Genomic DNA, 26,425 nt, shown 5'->3' with positions numbered 1-26,425 from the left:
ACATACACTTGTGCACACACAGCAGGAAAAAATGTGTGAAAGTTTTGGAAATAAAAGGAGCTGAGCAGATTTTTTTTTTAAATCAGAAATATTACTTTTATATTACCAAAATCATAAATTACCACTTTGTAGTTATACAATTACAGAGTTTAGTCCATCAGTTTCCCTGTGGACTTTATAGCCCCCTTTAACCCAGTTCTTCAATGGTTAAGATGCCCAAAAACCACTAAGAGCATGTATTGTTTGTGATGGATCATTCTTAGAAATAAAGTGATGCTGACCTGTTGGTGGTGTGTTTTGTTGGGGTCGTCACCCCTGGATATATAATCAACCAACCAGAATAATCCACCAATCAAAATATCCAGCCAGCAGTGTCTTGTGGCCAGCGTTCTGTGACCATTGAAGAAGGAGTTTAAGTTTATTAACACAAATATTGCAGCAACTGATGAACACCCCTGACTTTGCATTTACAAGCTGCACCAAAAACAATCAATGTCTAATACTGTGGTCAGTGACTAGGCAGTGTTTAAAAACTCCAGCAGCACTGCTGTGTCTGATCCAATTATACCAGCATAATACATGCTACGACCATGCAAGTGACTACAGTGCTGGGAAGGATCATGAAGAATGAAAAACAGGGTGAACTGGGGTTACATTTGTCTGGGCAACATATTGACTAGTCTGTAATTACAGAACTACAAAGTGAATCTATATGGTAAATGGAACTGATCAACTGTACAAGGCGTAAAGAATGCGTATGCCACTTTGTTGGCTAGAAAATATAGCTAAACGACTTAAAATGAAGCAATTCGGATAAGCAATACTTGCAGTTGTTATGTGAGACAAATTCCAGGACTAATCTCCATTCTTGAAAGAGTTGCGTATTATTCTGACAGATGGCGCTAAAGAATAAAGTTTATCATTTTAAAAGGGCTGGAACACAACTTTGTCCCGCCCCGTGGACCAAAACGAACACAACCCCCAAAGAAAACTGACTGAGTGCGGATACATTCATAACTCCCACCTCTCTCTCACAGTTAATTACGAAAAGGACTCTCATTCAGATTATCACAGTGGAGTCTTCTGCTCTTTTGGAGAACCCCCTCATAGACAGCTTACTTTTCTGCTTGCGTAAGCATTTCTGTAATGTCCTGCCCTCTGTTGCAGGACTGTTGAAAGGGTTTACTCCAGATTTTATTTGAGATTTTGAAAATACATTTCCCTCAGATAAAGTTCCGGACATGTTCAGCTCAGCCTTTATACTGTAAAAGTGCTGAGACTGCATCGTGCAACGCAATGTAAGGACCTTAACCTACATAAACCACACAAAACCCCTCAATGCTTTTCGAAAAGGAATGATGTAAAATATTGGACGCTTCCCTCATTTCAGGAGACACGTGACTGGGGAACAAAAATGAGTTCGCATGTATGGTGCTTGCACGCGTGTGTATTAGTCCGCCGCCGTTCGGGAAAATATACACAGTTAAACATATACAATGCAGCTATATACTGGTTTAACTTTTTTAAGGTACGAGGGTTAATCTGTACTGAATGTGTATTTAATTAGGCTCGAAATATGTTTATAAATGCCCGTCAGCACGGAACTACTTTGTGCTGCGGAGTGCTAGTTCTGTCTGAACGTTAGTTTTTCTCACTGGAAGCCATGATGGAGAGAGTGGAGCAGGAGAGTTTATCGGTGGAGAGTTAAAGGAGAGGAACGGACCGGAGCGCCGCATTTAATTCAACGAACGGGCGTTTCTTTTCTGTGATTTTAATGTTTTGGTGGAGGCTGTCAGGTTTTCCCTCGCGCTTTGGAATACCGACCACTTGGATATTTTAATTGTTTGAATGTCGCAGCCGTTAAATTTGCTCTACGTTTTCTGTTAGAAAGATGTTCCTGCGCGCTGGCTCGCTAGCTCATCGGCTAGCAGTTCGTTAGAGCTTCGCCGTGTGTGAGAGGTAGAGTGAATGTGTGAGTGAGAAAGTGTGTGAGTGTGTCCGTCAGTGCTAGTAACGTTATATTCTGGGTTTTGGAGACGTCGGAGAGGACCCTCTCCGCCTTTTTCGGCTCCAATCACGGCGACTGCGGCGGACCCAGAGACTTGGCGAGCTTCAGAGAGAGAGAGACGCCGGGGAGGAGCGTCTTTTTGCCTGTTCGGCCGATTTGTGGCCTCTCGCTGGGCTTTGGGCAGCCGGAGCCGGGCCTGCTGTGGCCTTCTCCTTTACAAGCGAGCGGCAGACGGCTCACGGCCGCTTGCTAGCAGGTAAAAGAACTGGCCAGGCTCGTCCAGAGTGCTGCGATAAAGCCAAGGAGAGAAGATAACGCTCCTGACGACGAAGAGGCGACGGCGGCTTTGCGCCCCGAAGCAACGATACTCTCGCTTACCCTGAAAACCATAAAGACTCCTTTCACAGCGATGGCTACGATCATACAGAAGATGGTCAGCCGAAACAAAAGGAGATACCAAGAAGATGGGTTCGACTTGGACTTGACCTGTATCCTCTTTCTGTCTTTTATGGGCTCTTTCCTGGTTTGAATTATGAGGTAGAGGTGTGGAACATGGCGATATTTTATTGTTATCCTGATAAAGTGTATGCTTCTCTGAGCATATCATGGTTATGATTATACTTACAGAACCCCTAACAACTGCATGTTTAATTAAAACACGGCATACTATTGGCATGTCTAGTTACATTTAGAGCATGGTGAATAAAATAAGTAATTGTACTCAGACTTAAGTTTTTGAAATGCGCTGCTACTAGGGACTTGCGTCCCTGTGAAAATAGCTTGCACCTTTCAAATCATGTTTTATTCACTGTTCAGAACAGAATCTAAGAAATCATGAGCTTAATTTGGAAAAAATGATAAACAGTCTTTATTTGCTGGTTAGAAAAATCATTAATTAATGTAGCTAAAAGGGTGAAGGAAATACGATTACAACATGTGGCATCCACACTGATAGCATAAGTAAATAATGAGGTAATATCGCATTAGAAATGTATTTTTAAAATCCGAGCTTTACTACCAGTTTATTAATTAAGTATTGTGCTTTCAGAGTGACTAGCTACATCAGTCATTACTGCAGTCTTTGAATGCAGGGACAACTGAAGACAAAGAAACAAACTTATTTTTGCGCTCTTGAGCCTTAAGGGAATTTGCATAATTCTGATTCCTGTTCACTGTGTGGCTTTTAGATGTTCCTGGTATGTTGTAGAGGTGTCTATATTCAGGTTACAGGGGTAAGTGAGTGATAGAGAAATGAAACGTATCGTAGTGCAAAATGCATTGCTCATGAAACAAGCATTTTTTTCAAGCATAATATTTTAATTATTATATTTAAAGGTAAAATCTAGCTGTCATAGGCAAGCAACCTACTAATTTCAAAGTGCTGATAGGTTTTTATAAGTATCTAAAACATGCAAACAGATTGTTGTAGAGGACACTTAACTGCAGTTCGAATGTTGTAAACCTTTAACGTTCGTACATATTTGTAACTGTAAATATATTTGAACATCCCCAGTTGTGGAATCATCTGGGATGAGATGATGTGTCCAGCTTGCTTCTTGTTCTCCATCCAGAATGACCAGTTAGCCCAGTCACATGACAGTCTTACAGGAATCTTTGCAATTAACCCATTTGTGCATGTCTTCAGTACTGGTGCTGACATTGTCATCCTGTCAGATAAAGCTAAGATTTAGTACATGGTTTCTTGCCATTAAGTATAGACGTATTGCTTACTGCAAATTAAAGCCTGTCGTAGTCTGGTTGGCAAACTTGTAGGAAAAATAAAATTGCACATGTAGGTCCTTTTTCTTTCTTTCATTTAATTCACACTAAGCAAATTATTTAATGCTAGCTTGCAAGCCCACGTTGGCTACATCAGTTCTGGTTTTAGCAGGAGTCTGTCAGGCATCTTTCTGCTGCTTTGCAGGGTAGCTGCTAGATATCCTGTCATTGTTTGCCCTCTCAGTTTGCTGTTATGTGGTCATCAGCATAAGCTGTTTTGGTGTCAAAAGTTGTATAGAATAATTTTAATGCCAGCTGTGCTTGTATTTGGTTTGAAATAAAAGATTCATATTCTGTGAAGCTCAGAGTATCCAGTAGCCTACATAAATGCAAGATTAAATTCACAATCAGTGCTACACAAAGGAGCATTGCATCAGCTGCTTACAGAACATGGCTGATGTTAAGAGCCGATTTATATGATCAAGAATGTGTAGCCCTGCAGTGCATACATTCTGAAGGCCCTTCTGTTCTGAACCAATCTGCATCTCTGTGTATGCAATAGATTAACATTTCTCTTCTTTAGGGTCCTTTACATATGTAAGAATAAATTGTTGAATATACTTTGCATTGCTGTTTTCTGGGGTGACAAATTTGGGCATCTTGTGGTTGTTTCTTGCTTCTAGTTATGTTTTGTTGGCTGTGGATATTTCAGGGAAAAACAGGCATTGCTCCATTATTTATGTGGCTGATGTCTTATTTTGTATAATGAAAAAATACGTATTTACACGAAACATCACAAATACCACCATTCTTTTATTATACAGTACTCCAGGAACCATTCACTGGATGAGAGGATTTCCTGGCACTGCACAATTAAATAGAATACATGTTTTTGGAACAAGTAAAAATCACCAGTGTTAAAATGCTTTCTCCTTTTTTTTGTGGAAATGTATTGATTGGGATGGATTATTTTAGGTGTTTCTGTCATGCAGGTGACTGGATTTATTGGTGAAGTTGTTCAGACTAGTTTCCATTTTTAAATGAGCAGTAGCCAGTGAATTAATGAACCCTATTGGCATGTGTTTGTCCCTAGCCACCAGCCGGCTGAATGGATCCACTGTATCTCTGTATCCTGCATAAGCTCTCAGCTCATCACACAATCACTTCCTTTTAATTTCAGTGTAAGATGTTCACTCATAGTATATCACATGTAATTTGATCACAAATTATTTGTCTTATAAAATTTGCTTACGTTGCATATTTTATCACACAGACATAGACCAGATGATGTTTTTGAAGCTGTGGCCTTTATCAGACCACAGGGTATTGCTGAAGTCATAGCCTGTAGTATTACTGTTTAGGAATAATCCATTTTTATTTTGAAGTGCTTGTGTGCATTGACCTGTCGGGTTTTTTTTTTTCTCATTTGCATTAATTTGCTCTGCGCTTCATGCTGCTGTTTCATGAAACCATTTCCTTGTTTGAGGTCCTGTATATACTGGCTGGCACACAGTTAACTTCCCTGCTGATTCCAGTCGCATGTGAATTTTACATCCTGTGATTTAAGGTCCGCACCGCCCCCCGCCCCCTTCCTTTTTTTTCTTTTTTTCCTTTTCTTTTGCTTTTTTTGTAGTAGAGTGCTGTTATATATCTGTCTAAAGACTAAAGTTTTTGTGACTGATTTTGATGAGAAAGATACAGTATAGCCTTAAAGATATTTCTTGAGAAATGGTTTCTGTTAGCATTCTTTTATAATGAACATACTTGTCTTTTTAATCCTTTAATTGACCAAAAATACAGTACAGACACAGCACTGTCTAAAAAGGGAGTACCTGTGATTTGTCAATGTTCTGTTGGATTGAGGGTTTTCAGTGCAGATGAATAGTGCTGCTAGCAGTTATATTTGATCTGAATGCATGACTGAAGTAATCAGGATAATATTGCAAATGCTGTAATTACAGTTCTTAAATTATAGCTGATGCTATTTCCATTTGGTTTCTGAATATTCAAACACTTAAAAGAATTCGTGGAAAGAGTGTGAAGTTTTAAGCTAATTTCTTTTGTTCAGTTTTGAAGGTCGAAAGTTTCATTGTTCAGAGTCTGTTTGAAGTGCATCTACTCAGCTAGCAAATACTAGCACTAGCAAAAAGACTAGGGATGCACCAGTATGAAAATCCTGGGCCAAAGCTGATATCCGATATTGTACATGTACAAATCTGCAGATTCCGATATACACATTTATGAAACCCAGAAAGATGAGAGACCCTGGATTATTGTTATTGATGAATGTAACAGTTATTTGCACAAAATTTTAACTTTCAACCAACTACATGCAAACAAGAAAATGAAACGTGTCTCACATTTATTTAATTATAGTTCTCAAACTAAGAAAAATATTTATAAATAACTTAGTTAACATAAAGTAAAAGATTAAACACAAATACCAGCAGACCTATAGTAATGTAACTATTCTACAATACAGTAATACAAATAAGAGCATCAGCACTGCATTTGTGCTTCTCCACACTGTCAGAGGGGGAAGAATCTGAGCCAGTTTGTTGGTCATCCAGTCTTTTTCTTGCATAAAATAAATGTCAGCAATTTTTGGTTTCAATTTCGGCAAAATCAAAGCATTGGGCAGATGGCGATAATCTTTAAAAAGCAATTATTACACATTTTTCTTTCTCAACGGTAATCTTCAAAATTGTCAACAATAGCAAATGCATGAGGTTGAAAAAAGCTGAGAAAATATTCTTTCCGAACTGTGGCTTTTAACCCTTCAGTCAATATCAGATTTGTATTTGTATGTTGTCCTGTCCAATGTCCTATGGTTTTATTGTCAAGGCAGGTGTGTTCCTGCCTTGTGCCCAGTGATTCTGGGTAGACGTTACAGAAATAGAATGAATGAATGTTAATATTTTATGAATTGACGTTGATGTGAAGTTATTGTATTGCCTTGTGCAGACAAGTCTTTTGACTGCAATGTTTTTGCCTTTTTTCACATCTGAGAAGTAGTAATTAAATAACTAAGTGTTAACATGATTTGGAAGGTGAGGCCTAATTTGCAGGTAGCAGTAAAGACAATTCTTACTGTTCTTGTCTATTATATGTCTGTTGTTGTCTTTTATTTCTGACAGTAACTGAAATATGTCATTTTGGCCAATAGCAATTTTAAGCACAAGCCTGTTCTGTTAAAAATGAGTCAGAGGGACATCTCTTTCCTTTTTAAAAGCCAGAACAGTCCACTGCCAGCTGTCATGCTTCTAAAATCAAAACTGTTCCCATATTTATTCATAAGGAAATTTCATCTTTCCTGAATGAGGTCTTGGGCAGTTTATTAATTGCTTTAAAATATAGGCTAAAGAAAAGAGTCCACATAGACTCCACATAGACTCATAACAATGTAAAACTGATAACACAGTTAAACATTATGCCATTGCTTTGCAGACTAACAGACTCCTTTGCAGTCAGAATAGTAATGTATACTAATGTATACTAAGAGTATATGGCACTGCTGTATAATTGGCAAAACAGATACACATTTTTCATACTATCATACAAATATATAATATTATCGCTGTATACGGTATTCCCGTGGGGAAGTGGTGCTCTGTCAGGATGCGCTGAGCCTTATCTGTTGAGTGAATTTAATATAAATTGTGGAAAAATAAATATTTCCACAATACAGTAACAAGTACAAATAGGAAGACATAGTCTAGCCTGACTGAACAGGTTGACCTGAACTGTCATGAGGATATTTGCCACGTCTGTGAAATGCACTTTCTAAGGACTGCTGCTGACCTGTGTTAGCGTGCTTTTGTGGTTGTGCTTGGATGAAGTCAGTGTTCTTTGGTATGCCTTAAGCTGGGGTTACACTACGCAACTTTTAGCCCGATTTTTCATGGCTCTGAAACTTTAAAAGTTTTAATGTGCAGTTAATATAGAAGTAAATGTCCATTCAAGTTTAATGTATCATATTAGCGATACAGAATACTGCTTTCACAAATTAAATCTGTAAGTATAATATAAATATTTGGATTTACAGGCACCTATCTAGTACTTAAGAGACAGAGTTGGTATTGGTACTCTGTATTGGCAGATACTTGAACACGAAGCATCGTGTTGGAAGGGAAATAGTGGTATTGGTGCATCCCTAATAATGAGAATAGAATAACAATAAATCAGTATTGTACAAATGTAATTATAGCTAATAGAAAGGAGACGTCTCCACAGTTTCATAGAGATTAGCATCATGGCTTTTGCCAGATAATTGCTTTAATATGGTCATTGAACAGCTGATTTGGCCGGTCCAGTAAGTCCTCTACATACAAACCTTCCAATAATGTGAAGGTCTGTGTCCAATGTGAAATTATTTTTAAATATATGCTTTTGAGTAAACATTCATAGTAGTGGTGCATATGGCATACCTTTTGGGCCAAGTCAAAAGTTTCTGACAATGACAAACCTGGCGACAGTGGAGGTGGTGCTGATAATGTAATGTTACATATTACAGAAAAAAAACCAGAGAGGCAGCAGTGTAAATGGCGGTGGTCTGTGAAACCATTGAATACTTTGGAACATGTGGATGGAGAATACTTTCACTTATTTTACAAAAGATCTTGTTTCACTTCAATTATAGGCTATATTGCCCCTACGGTTTCCAGCGATGAAATGAACGCAGAGCACAGAGAGAAGACTCTGTGCATATCCATATTTGTATTTATTGAGCATAAATGAGCCATTGAAATTGTTGGCCTGACATATAAAAACAATAAATAAGAGTTGAATACACTTTATATCTTTGTTTCCAGGCAAAAGGTTCTAAAATGTTTTGGGCCAACTTATATGCCATACATGCAGGCTTTTCCAACAAGATCTAGTGTAGCTATCTGTTATTCAAGTATTGGAGGCCCGAGGCCATGCAAACTTTAGTTCTTTTCCGGCACTAAACACCCATTTTAACCCACTTTAATGTGTTGTTAATTAGCTGATTAGTTGGATCAGGTGTGTAGGAAGCAGGAAAACAAAGTGCAAGGCAGTGGTCATCTAGGACCAGGGTTAAGCCCTGGTCACAGAGATTTTGCATCTCTCGTTACCGTCTTCCATTTTGGTTCAGCAGTTTCACATTTGAAAAGTGCTAGTATTGTAGCAACAGCGATTGAACAGTAGGAGTTCTCAAAAGTATTGTTATTTGTTTACCTCTATTGTATTTAATTTTGTAATGCGCATGAAAGAGTTGTATGTTATCATCTTTCAACAGTCAGTGCTTCCTTCATGTTGGCTCAGAGAGGGCAGAGTGCATCATAGGTCACACAGCTAGAGCAGCAACGCTATTGCACAGGGATATTGTATTCCCAATTGTACACAAAATTTGCCTGTCACCACTACTCGCATCAAAACGTATGGAATTTTGCATGCAAAAATTAACGGACAAAAACCTAGTGTAACTAGGTCTTTAGGATAAGTTGTATGCCTAGGGGGATTTTGTTGAAATTCTTATTGGAACGGAACTTTCTCATATATAGCAGACTAACTATATATCACAATGATATTTTATGAGTTATTTAATGTACTCTGAAAGAACGAGGTTTGAGCATTTAGGGGCCACTTTGCTGAAACCTCTATGCTTTGTAAGTTTTACTGAATTTATAACCTTAAAGAAATTGTATTGTTTTCCATTATCTCAATTTCTAAATATATATTTACCAGCATTTTCAGATAAAACACATGGAAAAATTCAGTATATAATAATTGGTCCGATATTCATACGTAGGTGCATTACTCAGTACAATTCAAAAGCATATAAATGTTCAAATTAAGCTTTGTCAAGCATTTTGTTATGAAAGAAAATTCTGTTGAGTACAAAAAGCTTTTTTAATAGTTCCTAAGGAAGGCCTATCAGATGATAACGTGCAGTGCAAACAAAATGGAAAATGGACAATTTATACAAACATTACACAGCTATAGTTTATATTTGCATCAGAAATTAATTGAACATAAGATTTTTTTGAGGAAGGATATCCCTATTTCTGCAGATTTCATGAAAAGTTTCCATACATCATTTAACAATATACGCGAGTCTGGCTTCCACTTGTTAAGTTGTGCAAGGCAGATTGAAGATGGTGTACTCCGATGGTGGAGTAAATTTGTATTCTGGATTTCACAATGAATCTGTTAAAATCTGTAAAAAAAAAATTGTGTTCTTATGATTGCACAAATAAATGAAGTAAATGGCTTGAGTACATTAGTGTGGCTGCACCATGTGCACAAAATACTAGAGATGTACAAATAGAGTGCAGACCCCTCCCGCCATGTACATCTGCTGATACGATATTGACACAATCTACCTGGATTAACATCATAGAGGAATGTATATAGATTATGTACATTTTGCGTAATAAAAGACAATTTTATTTCTGTAGAGATACAAGGGCACTAAAAGGTAGAAATTTTAGCACAATAAATGCTGTGATGCCAATGTTTATATTGGCTGTGCATACATATAGATATTTTTTTTAAACAATTACTTGCCAACAGTGTTTTGATTCAGATGTCCTCTTGCATCTGTATCAAATATCATCAGGTTAGACCAAATATATCTGAAAGACGAATATTGAGAAATGAAATATGCATTTGTTTTTTGGTTTTCATGTTGGATTGAGGTGCTTCTCTGATAAAATATGCTTGAGCCGTGTGTGTGTGTGTGTGTGAGAATGTGAATGTCAGACGAGGGACGACTGATGAGCTCTCATGGCACTTGTTATGGAAAGGTGAGGAAGGAAAGCAATTCCAGGCCGGGCTGAGGCACAGTGTGATTTATTTAGTGCCCCTGTGTGGCCTTCTGGGTTAGAGGTCCATGCATTGGTCGCTTACTGCGAGGCCCATCTGTTCTATATTACCCAGGAGCCTGATGTCCGGCCTCTCGCTGCATGGCCAAAGTAGACTGTCACATTAGATGAGAAACTGAGCTTCTAGCTTGAAATATCTTGACTTTTGTGTGATTCACATATGCCTAAATATTTGTATTTGGTTCTGTAATGTAACCCTTGGATTTTAGTTTTCTTAATTTTATAAAATTAGTGTAAAAAATGTGTTATATGTATGTTCTTGATTTGTCTCAATCTTTGGGTTGTTTTTATTAGGAATTAATTTTGCAACATTTTTAACCATTTACTAGTACATTTATCTTAAACAGCTATTCAAGATGCTTCCTGTTTCTTTTTCTGTGTTTTATAAATTTTATATATTGCCAAAAGGCCATATCTGGCCTTTTTCCAGAAGTTACACATTTCTCTGGAGTATTAATAAATGAAATGTTTATGCCATGCTTTGTTCAAAATCAAGCACCTTTCTTTTTGTGGGAAGAGGCTTGGTTCCCTTATTCGTCCTGATCTTGTTGTGTCTGTTGAATGTGGTTTAACCCTACCTTTGCCCTCTCCCATAAGTATTTCAGCACTATGATTGAAGATAGGGGAGGTATGATTGTAATGTTGCCACTTCTGGCATGAAAAGGGGAACCTAATCTGAGCAGCTTGTTGAATTCTGTGTTGACTGACTTAAGTCCACAAAAAGAACTGACTAGTCAAGTCAAAATAATTTGTTTAGTGCTTTTTACAAACTGATGGTGTTGATTACTGGTGGTTACAAAGCAGTTTTACAGACATTGAAAATTAAACTTGAACAGAATTAACTAGGTTTTCTTATTTCAAGGTTTTTGGATAGTTATGCACTCAGAATATCCAAATGTATGTTTTTATGCACTAAAAATGTTGTTATTATTAGGGTTTTTAAAAAGTGTGTGCAGCATTTTATTTTTTGGGGCAACATTATGCTGTTGTGATATGTCCAAAAACGACATTGCTTGTTTTCCTTTATTCTACAGCACAGATATTTATCCCAATATAATTGCTATGGGTTTTCCTGCTGAAAGACTAGAGGGGGTCTACAGAAACAACATAGATGATGTTGTTCGGTGAGTTTTTTTTTTTTTTAAATAACAAACTCTTCTTGAAAAAAAGGTCGCTGCATGCAGAGTTGAAATTTCAGTTGTCTTTTATATCACTCTTGTAAAAATAAGTAAATAAATGCTTAGTTTTTGGGATTTAAAGAGATATTACAATATTAGCTGCTTTAAACTTTTTGGTGCATTATATTCACCTAAACTCCATTAAAAGATATAATGTGAACAGTTCATTAGTATCTCAACAAGAATTGGTAAGATAGGCAGAAGAACTTAATACCTGCTAGAACTGCTCTGTTATGACAAAAATTACAATCATGATTGTGTTGGTAAATCTTGAGATCATGATTCTAGCATTAATGCTCATTGAATTTGGAAACATCATACATTTTTGTATGTATTATATAGTATACATATTGAATAGTATTTTTAACAGTGGATGCCACGATACACCATCACAGGGACGTTGGGTCATGCGAATGCACATTCAGTCCGGTGCAGTTCTTTGGTGCAGTTGGTTACGTACTGTTTACATATTAAACGTCAGTCAAATGGGCAGACTCTCTGGACACTGATAATATAAGTCAGTACTCTAAAATGTATGACTACTGAATTAAAACAAAAAGAATTAGTTATTCCATACATGAGATCTCTTCCTCAAAAAAAAAAAAAAACAATAATCTGGCTCCACCATGCCAGAGGAACCCACAAGCAATTGTGGATCAAGTCTGTAGACCAATCGGGGATGATGCTCAACCAAGGGGGCAGGAAAGCAACCAATGCTTTGCAATGCACCTAACAGACGCACACTGCAAGAGACTACACAAACAGTTTTATATGGCAACAGCAATCAAAATAAACAACAATCAGGAAAATTAAGTTCTCAAAGCTTAGATCCCTTTCACTGTTTGTCCTTTTCTTACTAAGTCCATTTAAACACAGGAGTGGGAGTGAGGGAGGTGATCTCACTCTACAGCCAATCGGGAGAACGCGCCCTCCTTCCAAAATGTCTGGCCTTAAAAGGGAAGTGTACTGAATTAGAAACAAGACTAAATATCAGAATAAATCTAGGTGAGTCAGGACTTTATTTTTCCTATTTTGTGAGGGTAAAAAGCTATTTGGAGAGGGGCATGAGATTGTCAAGGAAGGAAAAATATTGCCATTAAGCTTAGATAATACATTTTTTTTCTGTAGTAAAATTAATCATTTTACTTATGGAGAGGTTGGGGTCTTTGAATATTCTAAAAGAAGATTTCAAAAAGGATTCCAAGTTAAAGTGCCCAAAAATGTTTTGTTGTTTTGATCATATTTTGACAATTAAAGACTCATTACAATATCTTTAAAATAGCTCTGTCGGGCTGCACTGATCTTTGTTTGTGAGCACAGTGTCAAGTGAATTTAGTTAAACACTGCACACATATGCATGTTGCTGATAAAAACCAGTTTCTGAGGGAGCTAATTTCATGGACTGGTGCTGGAGGTACAGAAAAGTTAAAAAAATGAGCAAAATAAAACGGGCTCTACACTGTTTAGAAGCACAGCTGGCCAGCTAACAAGAACACCAAAGCAGATTTTTCAGTGAACTGAGGCTCAAATCACACGCACTTAGATATTTTCTTAGTATTTTGCCTGTTTACAGCTTTCTTCCTCTTTTAACTGAAACTCAGCACTCAACTCTCAACTGTTTTCTCCACCCTGTTTTCAGACAATGACATCAGAAGTCATTGAGCTCCCACAGTGCCCCCTCCCTGTGGCTCTCTTAAATACACATGAATGTTTTTTAGCTGCATTTTTAAAGAGACAGCTGAAATTTGACACACCATAAATACTGCCTTCTTTTCAAGTTACTGTCCCCATTTTTAAATAGTACAGTGTTATTTTTATACCACTCAACCCCATACCTGTATAAAGCTACTACCTTTTTCTGGCTGCCATTTTAATGAGCATTGGCTAGAAAACAACAAATACAAACAACGGATTAGATGAGGACAAAACCCATGAGTAGACTCCTGCAAAGTCTTCAAAAAGCACCTGCATCTTTTCACAATGAGAGAGTCTGTACTCTCAAGTCACATGAAAGGTACATTGTAGTGGTGAATTTTCAAAAGCATGCTTATTTAAAATTTGTTTATGTACACTGCTAGCTGGTGAATTTGCAGGTTTAATGATGTGTTCTATTTGTGATACAACTTGGTAATGCTAGTTTTTATGGCATAATTTTCATGCCAATAATAGAGGGCACAAAATCACAAGGCGAAAATATAAATCTGCAATTTTTAAACATTTTGCACACAAAAGCACAGGGAGAAAAATATAAATGGTAGACTCAGCCAGGTTAAGTAGCATGGAAATTCTACTTATAAATAGGTGACAAATTTAAAACTTCAATTTCTTTTTAATTCTTCTGCTGTTACCAAATACAGTTCTGGTTGTTTATCACCCTTTCTATAAAAACATATAAAAATCATTTTGAGCATGTATCTGAATAAATATACAATTTACTAAAGCTCCAAGGTGCTGGAAAAGTTTGAAAATGGATCTGAATTTGACCTTGGAAAAACTGTATGAACTCTGTTAAGAGTGTTTTAGTCATTGATACAGGTTCAAAAGTAAGGTTTGTGTCTTTTAGTTGTGAATGGTTTTGAGGGGAAGCCTGTCTAGGATAATTCATTGTTCTATAAATTCCTGGTACCGGTTGATTCAATCAAAACTGCTTGATATACTCTACTATTCTAGGGTCAAATTGCACAAGATCTTTGATTCTGAATCTGCATTTTGTTATACATGTAGACTACAAGAGGTTTCTCTGGCCCACTTGTTTTTCTGTTTTGCAAGGCTTCAATATTTTTGATTGGCTTTCTGAAGCTCTTAAACTTCAGCTGGACCTAGACCCTATAATTGTAATTTGAGGATTCTCTATATCCTTTTCTGTGCTTCCATTTCCTCTACAACTATTGATGATGGCTTGTATGGCTGTGGCAAAAAAAATATTAGTTTCAACTGGAAATTGACCTCTGTCCTATTGTTTAAACCCTGGCTGTCAATTTTGCCTCTCTGGAGTGTTTGCACACGTTTAGACTGACTCAGTAATGTACTTACTCAGTAAAATGGAAAAACAGCTTCTAAAGAAACACGAATAGATGTGTGTAGATCTCCCCAGTGCAAAGCAATGTTGGGGCATGCTGAGCTCTGCTTGTTCTTTCTGCAGCTTTCTCTTCCTTTACCAACTCTGCGAGAGTCATCACCAAAATTCTGCACTAACCCAAAGTGCAGGCTGTGCGTTTTTATACTCAACAGCTGTCGTATCACCTCTATTGTCCAGTGCATTGAAGGCCAGTTTCCTTTTTTTCAGGGATTGCTGTTTGAGGAAAAATCCAATTTCAGTTAGAAAGCACATATTGTTTATCAAAAGCCTGTAGAATGGCTTTGATCACTGGCTTCCCAGCACTATGAAATGCCACCATTTCTTCAACCAAATAGCAGGTCATGCTGTCAGCTCACCACTGACTGCCGTTTTGTTCATATTTTAAAGTCTTCAGAGATGCCCACTTGTTAAGATTTATGTTTATGTATTGTGTGCCTATATATTCAACTGAATATTGTGTAAGTACTGAAGTCCAGAAATAATTGTTAATAAATAGAGACGCAGCAGAAAAAAACGGATATGATTCAGAGACTGTTCCTCTCCCTCACACATGTAGTTGGAGTGAGAAGCAACTGAACATTTTTTCTTCACAACTCTTGGATATGGGTAGGAAGGCAGTCAGTAATAACTAAACAATGCTTGTTTTTATGATTTCACACATTAATCATATGCACTTCTGAAATTTAACAGAGAAAAAAAGGGAAAAAAAATATTATGGTGATGGCCATAATGACATCAACAGTGCAGTATGCATCACATGACAGCGATATTACTATAATGCAGTTGTCACAGCCCTAGGCTGAATAATTTTTATCTTGGTTGTCTTGTTTTTATAATTCGTGGAACACTAAAGTGTAATTGAAAATAAAACTTGATTGCCTAGCCCTACTACTCTCTGAAAACAGATATTCTTACACACTTGCTCTTGCCTTAGTGACATTTTTATGGAATTCTGTCAGTTGCATCTTTTGGGCTACAAGTTGGACTACTTTTATCTGAAATTGGAAACACTATTTATACTCTGGCTGGGGAAGAAATTGTTAGAAGGTGAACCAAGGAACTTAGCACTGTGTGATCTTGCCTAATTTTAAATATAACATTTTTTTCCTAGCAAAAGCAAAATTGCTACTTTTGTCATGTAGAGAATAAATAATAATATACTGCATATTATTTCCACACATCATTGCAAGTTCAGTGTATGAATGATGTTGCATTTGACCACAATACCCTAAAATATTACTTTCTTTGTAAAAGTACTGTGTGTGTGTGTGTTGTAAAGGTCCACTGAGTGCTGATGGCTACACTGATGTGAGACAGTGATGTGAGACAGTGGTTTTGAGCACATTTATTGGGGCATGGAGACAGATACAAAGTAACCAAAATCAACAATGTATGTTTCTGCTATAGTAATGTGTTTTTTTTTTTTTTTTTTTTTTTCTTTTTTCTTTGTAGGTTTCTGGATTCAAAGCATAAAAATCATTACAAGATATATAATTTGTAAGTAACCTATTACATACCTTTTTTATTTATTTATTTTTTATGGAGATTTAACTGATGTGCCATTTTAGTACCTAGTTGGTGCATGCAGTACATTGTCTAAATAACTAAACATAAAACTATAGTAACATTTATTGATATTTGCATTGTTCTATCTGCTTTGTAAAGGCTTCTTCCCCTTCTATTCTAATACAGTGTTTTTTTTTTCTTTTCTCTCTTCTCTCCCGCATTTACAGATGTGCAGAGAGACATTATGATGCTGCCAAATTTAATTGCAGAGGTAAGACTCGGATGAAGAATTACAGTTTGTTCATGAAATAACATTAACACAGAGCTTGTGGTTAACATTCATTTGTGTCCTGCAGTTGCACAATACCCGTTTGAAGATCATAATCCTCCTCAGCTGGAGCTTATCAAACCTTTCTGTGAAGACTTGGATAAATGGCTCAGTGAAAATGACAATCATGTGGCTGCAATTCATTGTAAAGCTGGAAAAGGCCGGACAGGTGTCATGATCTGTGCGTACTTGTTACACCGAGGGAAGTTTAGAAAAGCACAAGAGGCTCTAGACTTCTATGGAGAAGTCAGGACCAGAGACAAGAAGGTAATTTCCAAGTCATAATATTTGTGTTTTTCCAAGATAAAATTAGGTGTTGGTTTGCATTTTCCCAGTATAAGATCTTTAATTTGCTTTGAGTTTTGAGATATTTAATGAATTGAAGTACAGTTTAATATGAGTGTATATATAATATCAGCATGGCATAGTGAGTTCTCAATTATCATACCATTTTAAAAATATTAACTTAAATAAAAGCACAAAAAAAAACCTACGCAAAGCATAGTTGTACTGACACAGTCATTTTGTGTATCCTGATGGGAAGTAAATAACCTAGTGGCATATTATTCATTTTGCATTACACTATGTGGACAAAGGTATTGGGACACACCTCCTAATCATTGAATTCAGGTGAGTCATGCGGAAACGGGTTCTGTGGAGTGATTAATCTTGTTTTTCTGGAAATCTGACGAAGACTTACCAACGACAAGCAGAATAGCGACAATAAGCCAACGATAAGCATTTTGGACAATTGTACATTTCCAACATTGTGAGAACATTTTGCCCTTATGTTTTTCCAACCTAAATGTGCCCCAGTACACAAAGCAAGGTCCATAAAGGAATGGTTGGGACTGTTTGGTGTGGAAGGACATGGTCCACACAGAGCCCTGGCCATAACCCCATCTTGACATTTTTGGGATGAACTAGAACAAAATAATATAGATAATCCAGCATCAGTGTCTGACCTCAAGTTGGGTCAATGAGTGAAAATTGCTACAGACAAACTCCATATTAATGTCTATGGATATAACATGGGATGTCATAAAATAAGTGTTCCAATAGTTTGTCCATGTAGTGTATTTTTGCTTTGGTTATTTATATACTTTTTGGGTGATCAGCTTATATATTATATTTTCATAGCTCCTAGTGTGAAATCATCCTGTTTTCAAATAGTGGTGAAATTGAAATGCTTAAAGTATTGAATGGTGTGGTCAGGTATATAAACCCCTCTAATAACCACCCCCAGGGAGTGACTATTCCAAGTCAAAGGCGATACGTCTTCTACTACAGCTTCCTTCTCAAGAACCAGCTAGAGTACAGACCAGTGGCGCTGCTATTTCACAAGATGGTTTTTGAGACGGTGCCAATGTTCAGTGGAGGAACCTGCAGTAAGTGCTTCTAACTTCAGCTCTCTTTGACTTAAAGGAAACTTCTTGACTGATCATTTAAATAATGACAGTAGGGAATTTAGTTATCATTTGTAATGGGTTATGTCACAGTGAATTTTCCTATGCACGTTTTGTGGACAATACACATTTAGACCGGTTGTAAGATTAAAAGCTAATACTGCTCCACTGCTAAATTAAAACCAGATTGGGGTTACAGGCAATGAAAGAATGAATGAGTGAATGTACCTAGGAACAGCTTGGATGTTGACCCATAATACCATTATTTTTTTGTAACAACTAATTTTCCATTGTTCCTATATTACATTAGCTAAAACTAAAGTTCATTAATGTCAGTTTTCATAATCTTATTTTCCTTGTTTTTTCCCTGGAACATTCTTTTCCACCTGGTTAGCAAACTGCATGAAAACACTAGAGCACATAATGTGGGCAGTTTGACTAAATGTAGGGTTATTGAGATAAATTGTCATTTCACAACGTATCATTGATTAATTAAATGTAGTACAAGGCAAAAAAGTTGTGACACTGCAAAATGGAAATTCAAAATGCAAAGATGTGCAAGGTATTTAAACCCTGTAATTCAATGATTATCAGTCCCAATCCTAGAGAAGTTCTGACCTGCATGTTGTAGTTTTCTTCTTGCTCCATCACACCCGTTTCAGGTTGGGAAGGAGTTGTTAATGAATTCGTTAGTTGCATCAGGTGTGTTGAGAGCAGATGAGTCTCTAAGATGTTTAGGACAGTGGTACTCTAGGACCAGACTTGAGAACCACTGCTTTTTTTCAGTTAAGTATAGCAGTTGTTCTGAATCCTTGTCCTACTGTACCACTGTCCTAAACATTTTAGAAAACAAACTTTCTCAGTTTTCACTTTTAAAATGATGTTTTTGTAAATGTTGAAACTGAGGTTCGGGTTTTTTGACAAATATTTATCTATTTTGAATTTATTACCAGCAAGTATTAAAAAAAGAACATGTTCCAAAAATGTTTACCATTGTTAACCTTTGGGAACTGAAGAGACCAGTTGCTGTAGTGTGGAAAGTGGAAGGTTTTTCCATTCTTGCTTGATGGGGAACAGCTTGGAGTCTCAGTTATAGTGTTTTTTAACTTCACAATGCTCTATTGTTTTCAATGGGTGACAGACCTTGAGTAGTTGGACTTGTTGCTGTTACAATCCATGTTAGTTATTTCTTTTAATTCAGTGTCACCTCACCCAGCCAGTATTGGTTTTGGGCCTTGTATCTTGCATATTAGAGATTACTCTGATGCCTCTGAATCTTTTAATGTTTTCAATATTTGCCCATGCAATTTTCAGTGTTGAACTTTCCCGCAAATTTATTTTTGAAGGACTCTCATGTCACTGACCTTTTGCCAGTGAACCTAATTAGTTTTTTTTTATTATTATTTATTTTATTTTTTTTCTTTTCCCTTTTTGTAGTACTAAGATATTGTACCGTTTGTGTTGCCCCCTCATGCATTAATTAATTGTGTTCCTGGAATAAATATTTCAAAAGACACAAACATTTCTAAAGTTTTATTATTTAAAATAATGTATATGTACTAAATTAATTACAGGGTAATGTTATTTGCATAGCATAACATTCCGTTTTTATTTAGATTTAGAGAAGCATTCCAACTTTTAATGCAAATTGGCTTTGTATGCATGTTATATAGTTATAATATGGATATGAAGTATTGAGAACTGTGTTTAGCCAGCACTATTCAGGGAATCTTTTATTCTCTATCAATGTATTTATCCATCCCTCCCCTATCAATATCACAATTTGTTTAATGCAAAAATTACATCAACCAAGTTTTCCTTTTGGTAAACAGTGTTTGGGTGTATATGTCCCACTTCAAAGAAGATTTCACTAAACACGTCTTAAAAGGATGTTTACTCACATCTGTTACTTTGTAGCAAATAAATAATTATACAAAACATATTTTGTTTTGTTGTTTAAGCAAATTCAATTATTTGAATTAATGGCGTATATTTCCTAGTTGCCGCAGAGGTTCATTGATGAAATTACTCAGTGTTGATGTAAAATATGAAGGGATTATCAATAGAAATTTAGTTATTTGTTGCTCCTCATTGGAAATGGATTTTTGAAAATACATTCAAAATCAAGTTGGTTACAAATTTTCTTGTGGGTAACATCAGTTTGGCAGGATGGAGCCATTTCAAGACCAATTTTTAAAATGACCATATATTCAGTCGAATTGTAATCTGAGCGGTTGGCAGGCCATGTCATTGTGCTGATTTACCTTGTCCAAAAATAAGCTTTAACAATATATTTTTTGCAGGATAATATTGTGAATCATAACCTGACATCTTTCTGTCCATGCAAAAATAATCATATCATGCTCAATGCATAATTATGATTCTTGGTTGAATATTACTTTCATCCAAACATTAAACTCTGTATGTTCATAGCAGCTAATTTCAAAATGTCCAATGAAAATCTGAAAAATCTGTTTCTCCATTGGCTGCTAGACCTGTCCATCAAAACCATGCCTTGTTTTGAAATTATCACACTTAAGTTGCATTTGAAAATATTGGTAACACCACTACTGTTGGACACTCCCTAAATCAGTGATTTATTTCCAATATATTCAGATTTAGAAATTTTTTATTTCTCATGATCCCGGTAAATCCAGTTATAAGTAAACAAGTTGTCAACTTGCATTACTGGTTATTATTATTAATTCAGCAGTAAAAAAAAATTGTGGTGGTCTTGTATAAATCTCCTTTACTCACTACTTGAAAATTTTCACATCCTTAAATGCCCATAACATTGATTTGTCTTCCCACATTGGAAGTATGGACAGAGATCTGTGATTATTTATTTAATTTGATGGTGACACACACACACTCAGGTTAACAAACCACTAACCTCTAATGGTGTTATATCACCATGCCAGAAAATTAGGTGTGTGTGTAGAAAGGAGATATCTTCAGTAAATCAATCTTAGATGGATGGACTCCACTACTGTAATGTGGAACGTAACGAAAGAAAATAAAATGTAGCAGTGGCTCCACTCAACCGCAACTTCATAAACAGATCACGTCAAGATAAAAGTCACTACTACAAACCAAGCAGTAACAAAATATTGTAGTGTTGGCTATGGATTTTGGGTGGCCTTGGGACCAAGTGGGTCTTGAAACAGCTGATGTGTTTGCATGGCTCAGCAATATTTTTTTGTTTGGGACTGTTCACTGTCGTGTTGGAGAATGCGTTTTAGCCTAAGTGAGCACCTTATTTGGCTCAACTTGTCACTAGTGTGTGTGTTTGGGAGTGAGGTTCCTTTTTTTTTTTTTTTTTTTTAGCATAGGGCTATACCCGTTCTCATCTTTTCTTGTATGCTTGCTACAATACTTTCAAACTGCAAACTAAAATGACTGTTTTACAGATGTCTCCCTTTTTACTTTTTGAGTAATCTGAGAAAATTATCCAATCCATGACTCAAAACATTTTTGCATCATTGTTGTTGGTTATCACAATATTGTACTAATGTGAATTATTTCTATGGAAAGTCTGCGGTTATGTAGTTTTAAAATTTATTAATTTAAATGACAAATGTTTGATCATTTTATTGCTTGGGGTGAGGTGCTCCTGCTATAAAAGTAACTAACTATTTGAAAACACTGATTTCCAGATCCTCAGTTTGTGGTGTACCAGCTGAAGGTGAAAATTCACACGTCTAGTCCCACGCACACGCGACGTGAGGAAAAGTACATGTTGTTTGAGTTTCCCCAGCCACTGCCTGTGTGTGGCGATATCAAAGTTGAGTTCTTCCATAAGCAGAACAAGATGATGAAGAAGGTATGTATCATTTAAGTCAGTCAGTGCCTCTGTTGGTAGGAATTGCTTGGGTGCGCTACATGTACTTATAATTATCTAATGTTTAAAAACCTCAAATTTGACCTTAAATGTTATGAATAAAAACGTTTTATATTCTTATATTTTCACCTCTCAGCAACTATAACTAAAATATTACAGTAAAATTAAAAGCACATGTAATATGTCTGTCTCACTTTGTCTTTTCATCTAGGACAAAATGTTCCACTTTTGGGTAAATACGTTCTTCATCCCTGGACCAGAAGAGAACTCAGAGAAGGTAGAAAATGGAAGTTTACTGAAGGACATGGATGGAATCCAGAGCACAGAGAGGGGGGAGAATGATAAGGATTACCTAATCCTGACTTTAACCAAGAAGGACTTGGATAAGGCCAACAAAGATAAAGCCAACAGATTATTTTCCCCAAACTTCAAGGTGAGTTCATCATGGATGCTGTTGAAGCTTTGTGCATTATAGATGCTTAATTCTTTCTTGGTGCTGTTTAAAAATCATGTCTACTAGCTAGTCTGGTCTTATCAGATTATTTTGGGTAAGCTCATGCCTGCAGTTATATTGTTATGCATCTGAACGAGCAGCATTTGTATTCTGCACAATAGGAAGGGAATAATTGTATATGATATCATTTAAGTAAACAAGGTTCCTTTGAACAGTTTGCTATAGAGCAGGACCCCTTGCACGCTTCTTATGAGTGCCTCTTGCCAGTTTTTCTTCTCTTAGGGGGAAGGGGATTTTGTGGCCAGTTTTTATTTTTAATTCATTTCTTTTTTAAATATTCCATTTATTTGTTAATTTGTCTGCCATACCTGCTGCAACTTAATGAATAACTCTGCAAAGGCAGATTTCAGTTAATTTAGAATTAAATCTTGTTAGTAATAACTGAATTGCAGTTTTGAGGACTGAATTTGCAATATTTATAGTGTTACGTTCTGGTTCGAATGGCACTTTTTTGCATGCAGTGCTCTGTTTTTGCCTACAATAATGTAAGCTTTTAATTAATGTGAAACATTGTTTTGTTTATTTATGTTGCATATTCAGCTACACTTTCTGGTGAGGAAGCAAATCTGCTCATCAGACATTAAAACTTTAACTGCAGCAGAATGAAGAAAGATTGAGACTATTTAAAGCTAAACTAAGAAAAGACACATTGATATGCTCTTGTAGAGTTAATCCTGCTAGTTTACAAATTCTGAATCAAGTTTGCTCTTTCTCCACAGGTGAAGCTGTACTTCACAAAAACAGTGGAGGAGACTTCAAACTCAGAGGCCAGCACTTCCACGTCTGTAACACCGGACGTTAGTGACAATGAACCGGACCATTATCGATATTCTGACACAACAGACTCAGACCCAGAAAATGAACAGCTTGATGATGATCAACACACACAGATAACGAAAGTTTAAATTTCTTTCCTTTGTGGGAAGAAAACATGTAAACCAGAGTTGTAAAAAGGAGAAAACTTGAATATGAACTGAAAGCAAGTACTTTTCCCTTCCCCACCTTGGTTTTCCTCTTACAGAAAGGAACAATAGTACAGAAATGAGACACTCATTTGTGATGCCTCCATTTTAGGGAATTTTTTTTTAATAACTACACATTATTTTGGCCCCTTTTATTTACAAAGCCTTGACACGTTTATTTTTCCCTGTGTGTGTGTGTGAGAGAGAGAGAGAGAGACTGAAGGGGGTGGAAGAGGAAGGTGACTGTCCTCAATTCGGTATAAAATCCTTTTGCGTTATTATACAGAAAAGGAAGTTCAGTTAGGGTATGTAAGGTCAGATATAAAAGACGTTTGGGCTTAAGGGAGAATTTGCTGCTCCAGGTTATAATTAGGCCAGTGCTCAAGTCAGGTGTCCATCCCCTGTCTGTCTGCCTGTCTGTCCTATCCTAGTGTGCCATGCCTCCTGTCTTACCTATTGTGAAAAGCTTCTTGGGCTTTCGCAAGCTAGCCCTATTTCCCAACCCTCCATAAAAATATTGCATAAACCAAATATTCATTTAATCATTGTTTCATTATTATTGACATAAAAGTAATGATTTCTCTCCGTATTAGACTACGCAACGTTAATTGTCTGTACTTTATCCATGGCCGTTGACTGGAAGTGCAGGAAAGGTTTTGTGTAATGAAAATTGACACCGGAACAGGGACTCCAGCATTACAATAATGTTAACACTGTTGTTAGCAAAAGGTTTACATGCTATTGGAATAAGTATCAGTGTTAATGATACAGACTTAGCTCTTTTTTTCATTTTCTTTTCATTGCACTTAAGAGTTTAAAGGGTTAATTTAAAGATTTTATCTAGCAGGTAATTTTCCAAATGCCACCCTGTTATTTTTCTTTCTCTGGGTTGTGGTATTGATGGTACTGCAAGAGGGTCCATCATTAGCATTATGTTTGAAATGTTAGATCCCCCATAAACTTGGCAATGTGTTTAAGTCACCAGCTGCCAACTACGAGGCTTGTGGTGGTTCACAATGTAAGCTTATGACGTTACTCAATTGTGCACAGAGGGAAGGTCTATTTTAAATTAACTAAGATGAATTTGTTGTATTTCTGTTGAGGTTTTTTTTTTTTTTTTTTTTAAATACATAAATGCTGCGTAGTTCAGTCAGATCATATGCTGGATAATATGCTAACTCAACTTGGATATTTACAATGTCTTGGGTGTGTGTATGTGTGTAGTGATGTTCTTTTTGTTTTGTGTGTGAGAGAGAGGGAAAGAAAGGGTGAAAGACACGTTGATGCCATATTATGCAGTATATCCATGTATTCCTGTTGCCCACTTGTTTTTTGACCTTAATTTTTGTCAGACCTCAGATCTTTGGCTCCTCAGTTTGTAGCCTTATTATTTTGGTCTAATGAAACCATGACCATTTGTTTATTCAACAGAGGTGCTGAAAAACTGCCAAACTACAAACTCGCAACAAAAAAAAAAAAACGGAGCAGAGAATCTAGCGTTGTTGTATGCAGCGTTTGTATATGCATCTGTGTCGCCACTATTTATGTATAATGTGCGATCTGGCCGTCTCATGTACTTTAGTGTCCCTGACTGGCAGGGATTTGTCACTTTTATTTTATTTTTATATATATATATATATATATATATATATATATAAACCCCTCTCTCATTCCCCTGTGACCAGGTTTCATTCCTTTTGGAATGAGGATAGTGCAGCTACAGATTTTACAGAACGTCTTGTGCTTGCTTCAGACATATTAAAGCCCTATATATGAGAATATTTAAATATATATAATTTTCTTTTTCAGCATGCCTTTTTTTTTTTTTTTTCTTTTTAAATACACACCTGGTTTGCGGTGAATCATAGGCCAAACCAAAAAAGGAAAAATCCTTACTCAGTCTCTTGGGCAAGAGTCTTCAGAGGGTAGAGAGTAAGCTGCCTTCTGCTGTTGACATTGCAGCTTTACTCTTCTCACCGAGTCATTGCATGTGATCTGCATCTCGCCTTCCTCTAGAAAGAATACAAACTTTCCTGTGTTTTGAAGAGGACATGATGCCTTCTGTAAAGCGATCATACACTAGCTGACCCAGCAAAGGAAACAGCAACCTTCAGAATCAAGGATTTTTTTTTTGTTTACATAACTGAAAGCCTGCCAAAATTAAGCTCAATGTTTGTTTTTATTTTTCCCTCAGAGGAGGCAGGGCCCTACAGGAGGTATTCTTTGCCTTACTTGAAGTTGACAATGCTTACCCTGCTCTTGCTTTGAATTCTACCATTCTGCCCAAGCACTGACTTTTAATAGTACTTATTTAAAGCTACTATAATAGAGCAACATGTTGTACTAGACTTTTGCACTGTTACAGGTTTTTGCAGGGTTTCAGTCATCAGTCCACTTTTGTTTTTTGTTTTTTTTCTCTCTCTCTTCTTAATTCACTCCTTCCTTCCCGTTGTTAGTAGTTCCCCTCAGTAAAAGCCATGCAAGCAATGAAATGAGTAGGAGCATAGAGGAGGAATGAAGTGTCTTGGTATACTTCTATTCTGGTATGTGTGCACCTCCCCATCCCATAGAACCATTTAGGATGTGACTGAAAGTGATTGATTTTTTTTTTTTTTTTTTTTTTTTTTAAAAACAAAACAAAATAGAAAAAATGAATAAAGTGATTATTTATGACAGTATTCATGCACATTCTGATTCAAATCCCTCTGCAGGTATTTTATTCTCCTGTTCCCTTCTCAGTATGCTGTACTGTATCTGGATGTTCCACTTTCAATGTATGAATCCATTCAAAGGCATCACTTTAATAATCAGGTCACAGACCCTAATACATCTGTAGCCTCCCCTTAGTCAGTCTCTATAGAGAATTTAGCCACAGTACCTTAACGCACACAACACAGACATGAAGGTGGTTAACACCTCTTAACCATTATGTGGCACGGGTTAAAAACTTGTGTGGAGCTCACAGGCAGCATCAAAAATAAATAAATACAATTAAAAAAAGAAAAAAAGTCAGCTTTAAAGATATAATAAGAATCT

At 36.5% G+C, this 26,425-nt stretch overlaps 1 protein-coding gene across 1 annotated transcript; it reads left to right on the top strand.

Annotated features, from left to right (window-relative positions):
• Window positions 1-1,614: 1,614 nt before the first annotated feature.
• On the top strand, window positions 1,615-26,012 carry ptenb (phosphatase and tensin homolog B). Its single transcript, XM_066664490.1, has 9 exons — window positions 1,615-2,496; window positions 11,615-11,699; window positions 16,285-16,329; window positions 16,566-16,609; window positions 16,695-16,933; window positions 17,913-18,054; window positions 21,729-21,895; window positions 22,125-22,346; window positions 23,147-26,012. Exons 1-9 carry the CDS (start codon window positions 2,418-2,420, stop codon window positions 23,330-23,332), a joined length of 1,209 nt encoding a protein of 402 aa, XP_066520587.1. The 5' UTR covers window positions 1,615-2,417; the 3' UTR covers window positions 23,333-26,012.
• The last annotated feature ends 413 nt before the right edge of the window (window positions 26,013-26,425 follow it).

Source organism: Hoplias malabaricus, chromosome 3 (assembly GCF_029633855.1).
Source record: "Hoplias malabaricus isolate fHopMal1 chromosome 3, fHopMal1.hap1, whole genome shotgun sequence".
NCBI lineage: Eukaryota > Metazoa > Chordata > Actinopteri > Characiformes > Erythrinidae > Hoplias > Hoplias malabaricus.
This window is presented reverse-complemented; position numbering and strand designations above follow the sequence as displayed.

What these genes read in the sequence shown, in the direction of transcription:
- ptenb (XM_066664490.1), top strand. Translation starts at nt 2,418, where the DNA reads ATGGCTACGATCATACAGAAGATGGTCAGCCGAAACAAAAGGAGATAC. An exon ending in CATTACAAGATATATAATTT is followed by an intron (nt 16,330 to 16,565) that starts GTAAGTAACCTA and finishes CCGCATTTACAG; the next exon opens with ATGTGCAGAGAGACATTATG. An exon ending in AGAACAAGATGATGAAGAAG is followed by an intron (nt 21,896 to 22,124) that starts GTATGTATCATT and finishes CTTTTCATCTAG; the next exon opens with GACAAAATGTTCCACTTTTG.